A 6000-nucleotide genomic window follows, 5' to 3' on the forward strand; every position below is an offset into this window, starting at 1 on the left:
CGGCAGGCTAGCTGTTTGCCCCCTGCTTCCAGTCTTTATGCTAAGCTAAACTGCGCTAAGCTAATCGACACTGCTGCTCCGTAATTAGATGAGAGTGTTATCAGTCTACACAGCAAAATCTCAGCGGAAAAGCAAATGAGCGTAGTCCCCAAGTGGCAACGTCTGATGTGGAAAAATGAGGCCAGTGTCAAAAACTGAGGTTTCTCAAATGGCAACTTGAGTCTGGCTCCTAAAGCGGGTCAGTCCCCATAGATCACCATGTTAACCAACTTTATAGCAGAAATGTTTACAGGCCGGTACACAAAAATGGCTGACGTCGTCGCCATGTTGAGAGCAGTTGAGAGGCAATAAAAATACTTCCACTCTTAAGCTGTGTCGTCACTGCCAAGATGGCACGGGCTGGAGCCACCCGCTTCAAGCTTCACAATGATACTTGAAAAATCAATGGGTGACGTCACAGAGACTATTTCCCTATTTTATACAGTTTACATGTTAGACTAGTCTTTTCACTGTTGTCCATACAAAGCAGTCAATTGATCTAACTTGACTAACATTATAGAAACATTTAAAATGATCAACTGTTCCCTTTAACAAACCTTTTGTACTACTGGAACACTGCATTTTCAGAGCTTTAACAAAGTTTGATGATCATTACAGGGATTTTCTGATGTTGCCTGTAATTTGGGTGGACATAGTTTGACCATTAGAAAAACGAGGTTGGTTAACCACCATGAAAAACTGCAGTGATTTACAATATATTTCTTATCTTAACAATATCAGAGGTCTTGTGGTGGAATATTACGAGCAGGTTTATGCTTGCCTGCTTGAAATATAATACATATGACTTTGCCTTCATGTGGCCATTAAAATATCAAAAATCGAAGTGCCTCCTGCTGCAATACTGCTGCACCGTGGTATTGCTCATCCTTAGGTAAAAGGGATGTCAATGTTTATAGTGGCATAAGTCAGTATTGCTCCGACTCTTCACACAGTCCCTCTGAGTTTAAGTAGGTTTCAAGTACATCAAAGTCATAAACGTCCTTTTAATACATTTTTAAAATACAAATGCCCTTCTGTATAAGACTAATCTGTTCATTCTCCGTTTCCCCTCTGAAGGTGACAGTGTGATGGTGGCAGGCTGAGCACAGGGATGTGAGTGGACCAGTAAAGATGACCCTGTTGGCGGGTGATGGCTCCGACTATGACTACAGTGCCCTGAGCTGTGCCTCTGATTCCTCCTTTGAGCCGCCTCCCCTACATGAAGAGGAGGCTCAAAAGGGGGCCTTCTACAAGAGGGCGCAGCGTGCCCCTGAGCTCAGCTCCATCCATGGCGACACCCTACTGTCCAGCGCCCGTAAACTCCACGCCATCATCAATGTGGGTGGCCTGCGTTACCAGCTGCCCTGGACCACCTTAGAGGACTTCCCCTTGTCTCGTCTGGGCCAGCTGCACCTCTGCAGCAGCTTTGACGAGATCATGCGTATTTGTGATGACTATGACGTCACGCACAACGAGTTCTTCTTCGACCGCAGCCCCTGTGCCTTCCGTACCATCCTGACCTTCCTGCGGGCGGGTAAGCTGCGGTCCCTCAGGGAGATGTGCGCCCTCTCCTTCAGGGAGGAGCTGCTCTACTGGGGGGTCCCTGAGGAGAGCATGGAGTGGTGCTGTCGCCGGCGTCTGCTGCAGCGCGTGGAGGAGTTTGAAGCGATGGAGAGAGCGGAGGAGGAGGAGGAACTCCTGGAGGATCTGCTGGATTCGGACAGTGGACGCAGGGAGCACGCAGCAGAGACCAGACTCAATCGGTACATGGGCAAGCTAAGAGACATGGTGGAGAGGCCTCACTCAGGCCTGCCGGGGAAGATCTTTGCTTGTCTGTCAGTGATGTTTGTCACCATCACTGCCGTCAACCTATCCATCAGCACCATGCCTGCCATGAGGGAAGAGGAGGAGGCGGTGAGTAGGCTAATGACTTTGACATAACACAAAAAGAGTTACTAAGTACAAAACATGTTGTTGTCAGAGTCAAGTGTTGTCATGTCAGAGAGGAGAAGTAAAAGTGAAGACATGGCCCAACACAACTTCATTGTCTGTTGTGAATCTGTCATGAAGACACACCAAAGTATAGACAGTGAACATTTGAACCCCACACTGGTGAGATTGGCTTCGTCTGAGCTCTATTCAAACGCATAAGTGAGGAAAACTGACATGTTATTCTGAAAAGCAGTCATTAGAACATTCTAATGATGGCATGTCTCATCTGTCATGTCGTTTAAAACAGCCTGCTGCTTAGAAAGCAGGTTGTTTTGCCATTTAAGAAAAATAATTATATTTGAAGATATTTTCTTGCAGAGTAAAGGAAAAACAGTTTTTTAAATTAATTAATCAATCTCTCTTTTGTAGAAATATCTACTTTGGATGGAAGTGGAGAGCAACTTCCACCACTTTGCTTTCCATTTAAAAAAAAAAAAATGTTTTAGTAGTTTTTAAATGTTCTACTTTTACTTCTTGTATACACTCAGGAAATCAAGTACAGATACTGCATGTGGGGTACTGTCCGTGGGCGGAGAGCGAAACCAAAACCTCTACGGCTTTTATTTGAGAGTAACTGCAACGTATGTCATGCTGCTGACTCAACTTTCAGATCCAGTAGGCCTACTTTAATCTTGGACTATCACTCTTTACATTTCATTTATCATGTGACTTCTGGGAGCTCCAGTGCATTAGGCGATTTAAACGTGGGACGAGTTTTAACATCATCTCTTGTACAGTCATTAAGTCAATCATCAGTCAATGTTCTGGGAAAATGTAACCGGGATAATGAAATGCACTGATGAAGTTCCAGTGTTCTATTCGACCTGACACAGTTGTATTTGCACCTGCTATGCTCGGTGTATGTTTCAATCACGCTTTTTAATTGAAAGTGCCAGTAATTGCGTTCTAACAACTCCGACGCCTCTGATTAAAAGTGTGTAAGTGTCCCTCTCTCAGAGTGAGAGACAGGTTTACTGGAGTTGTTAGGTGTCTCCTCCTCTGTGGGAGTGTGTTTCATAATGATATTTCGCCCTGATATGGATTGCGTTCAAAGGCTCCGTGCCATGTGCTTTGAAATGCTTTGAGCCTTCTCAGCCACGCACTGATTCAGCATCATCACTGTGTCACACGAAACACAAAGCTTTCCAAAAAAAGCTTAAAACATGCATTATAAAGAAGGACCATTTTTGAGGTTACAGTTGCTCTGTTTTTATGGCTCGACTCATACATTAAATCATAACTAACATTCCTAAAATCGTCTGTCCAAATAATTGCAGAAGACACATTTTGAGAGTGAGCTTCGTCTATGATGAGCAAATATCTTTCCTTTATTTGTTTTGTTTGTTGTAGAAACATTTTGCACGTTGTGTGCAATGCTGCAGCCTCCCAGAGTCCTTAGCTCCTTCATTTCACATAGAAGTGGTTCCCTCTAGTGACTACAGCTACCACTCGCACATGCTGATGATGACCATGCTAACTCAAGTGTCTTTACCAGGGCAAATGTTCCCAGATGTGCTACAACATCTTCATAGTGGAGACGGTGTGCGTGGCCTGGTTCTCCCTGGAGTTCACCCTGCGCTTCATTCAAGACCGCAGCAAGCTGGCCTTCCTCAGGCAGCCGCTGAACCTGATAGACGTGGTGGCCATCCTGCCGTACTACATCACCCTGGTGGTGGACAGCACCTCCAAAGAAAAGAAGGGCTCCGGCAACAGCTACTTGGACAAGGTGGGATTGGTGCTGCGCGTCCTGAGAGCCCTGCGGATCCTCTATGTGATGCGGCTGGCTCGCCATTCGCTGGGCCTGCAGACTCTGGGCCTGACCGCACGCCGCTGCACGCGGGAGTTTGGACTGCTCCTCCTCTTCCTGTGCGTGGCCATAGCGCTGTATTCCCCCTTGCTGTACTTGATTGAGAATGAAATGGCCCCCACGCAGGAGTTCACCAGCATCCCTGCTACCTACTGGTGGGCCGTCATCACGATGACGACCGTGGGCTACGGTGACATGGTGCCGAGGAGCATCCCAGGCCAGGTGGTGGCTCTGAGCAGCATCCTGAGCGGGATCCTCCTCATGGCCTTCCCTGTCACCTCCATCTTCCACACCTTCTCGCGGTCCTACGTGGAGCTGAAGCAGGAGCAGCAGAGGGTGCTGCAGAGGAGGACACACTTTCTGCTGCGGAGCCGCATGGCCGGCCTGGGCAGCAACCTCTCCTTGGAGAGTGACATGCTCTTCCCCATAGCGTCGTCGAACACCAGAGACATGAACGAGTGACACCGTCGGACAGGGAAGGACGTAAAAAGTGGGAGTGGGAGAGAAAGAGAAGAAGAGGGAGGCTTCAAAGAAAGACTGGGGGTATGGAGAGGAGAGAGAGACTCTGGACATAAAGTACAGGAGTGAGGAAGAAGAATTCTAGATAGAAGGGTGGAGAGAGAAGTCTTAAAAACAAGATACAGAGAAAACTGATTCCCAGAAATGCAGCCGTGCTGTGTAGCAGTGTACTTTTGGATAAACATGACGAACACACAGAGAAGAGGATTAGAAGAATATTATGAAAAATATATATATATTATTTAAGTATTAAATAAATGTTTCCTTCAAAAGATTTATGATTGATTCATGATTTAAAAGATTAATGAAACATTACATGGTCACAGAATATCAAATGGAAGTCTAATTTACAGAAAAAACCCACAATAAAGCATTCGAGCATAACAATGATGTAATTCCAATATGTGAAATGTGCATTTGACAAAAAAATATAGCTAAAGAGCATGGTGTCCTTATGATCCAACAACATAGTGATGTTTCTCACCGGTGATCGTTGACGTTTTAATGGATTTGTTGATGTCGTGCTAACCAGTGTCACGTCATTAAAGATGCTCTCTGCTTTCGTTAAGTCCCAAAGGTTAAATGATAAAACGTAACTCTTAGTCCACTGATTATTTTCTGAATGACTGTGCAAATTCTGAGAATCCCCCCCAAACCCCCCTTTCCGGCACTGCCGGCATCCACATATTAATTATGATGTATTAATTGTCCGTCTTCTGCTCTTTGAGGTTCCATATGCAATTTTTGAATACTTTTGGACATTGGAGATAACATTGTTGTGCTTGTAATTACTGCAGTTGCTGTCCATAGCCGTTTATAAGTATTTCTCTCCTTAAAGTGGATTTAAAAAGAAGTCTGTTTCATTGTCGCTTCTCTTTTCAACATTAAACTTTATAGTCCCAGAGGGTAATTGTTTTGGGGACAAAATTGAACACAATAAAAAAAAAAGTCCACACTTGGCAGACATTCAACACCATTGACAGCATGCATGGTGTCATAACACACATGCAGAAGGAAAACAATACAGCAATCAGTGGTGCAAAGTCACAATTTTTACTTTTTGGATTAAGATTCCACACATTCTATGACAGAGTTAATAGATTGATTTGCTTATTTGGGTGTCATGTAGACTTAAAAGACACAAATCATATCATAAAATAGAGGTACATGAATTCAAAAACATTACATTTACATAAGACGAGTGTCCTATTATGAGGAATACTGTGTACTCTTCCTCACATTTTCTGTAAATTTCACAAAAACAAAAATATCAGTACAAAGTCTAAAAATCTGGATTCTTTACTAAATTTCCTCAAAAACAAAAAAGATTCCTAAAATGAGATAGATTTAAATAGGGCAGTGGAGGGAACAGAAATTAAAATGCATCCTGTACAACACAGAGGTTTTCAAAGTGGGAGGCGGGCCTCTCCAGGTGGGCCCCAAACAGGTGTCAGGAGAGGCTCATTGAATGAAAGTGAGAACATATTACACTAGTTATCAAAAGAAGGTCACATTGAATAGCCTAAATGTAACTGACTTTGTTAAAGAGATAGTTCAGAGATCTAATCATTTTAAGGATGTTTACTGTTTTTCCCACTTTCCCAGAAAATAACAACCCAATATTGCAGCAAAAAAAGAGGCCA

At 44.0% G+C, this 6000-nt stretch overlaps 1 protein-coding gene across 1 annotated transcript; it reads left to right on the top strand.

Moving 5' to 3' along the window:
- The first annotated feature begins 1170 nt into the window (after positions 1-1170).
- On the top strand, positions 1171-4300 carry kcng1 (potassium voltage-gated channel, subfamily G, member 1). Its single transcript, XM_076091682.1, has 2 exons — positions 1171-1953; positions 3527-4300. Exons 1-2 carry the CDS (start codon positions 1171-1173, stop codon positions 4298-4300), a joined length of 1557 nt encoding a protein of 518 aa, XP_075947797.1.
- Positions 4301-6000: the final 1700 nt, after the last annotated feature.

This window comes from Anarhichas minor, unplaced genomic scaffold (genome assembly GCF_050575085.1).
Source record: "Anarhichas minor isolate MPS153535 unplaced genomic scaffold, ASM5057508v1 ptg000003l, whole genome shotgun sequence".
Classification (NCBI taxonomy): domain Eukaryota; kingdom Metazoa; phylum Chordata; class Actinopteri; order Perciformes; family Anarhichadidae; genus Anarhichas; species Anarhichas minor.

Bases quoted from the DNA above. Each gene is read 5' to 3' on its own strand.
- kcng1 (XM_076091682.1), top strand. From the start codon at position 1,171: ATGACCCTGTTGGCGGGTGATGGCTCCGACTATGACTACAGTGCCCTG. The intron at 1,954-3,526 runs GTGAGTAGGCTA...TGTCTTTACCAG, and splicing joins TGAGGGAAGAGGAGGAGGCG to GGCAAATGTTCCCAGATGTG.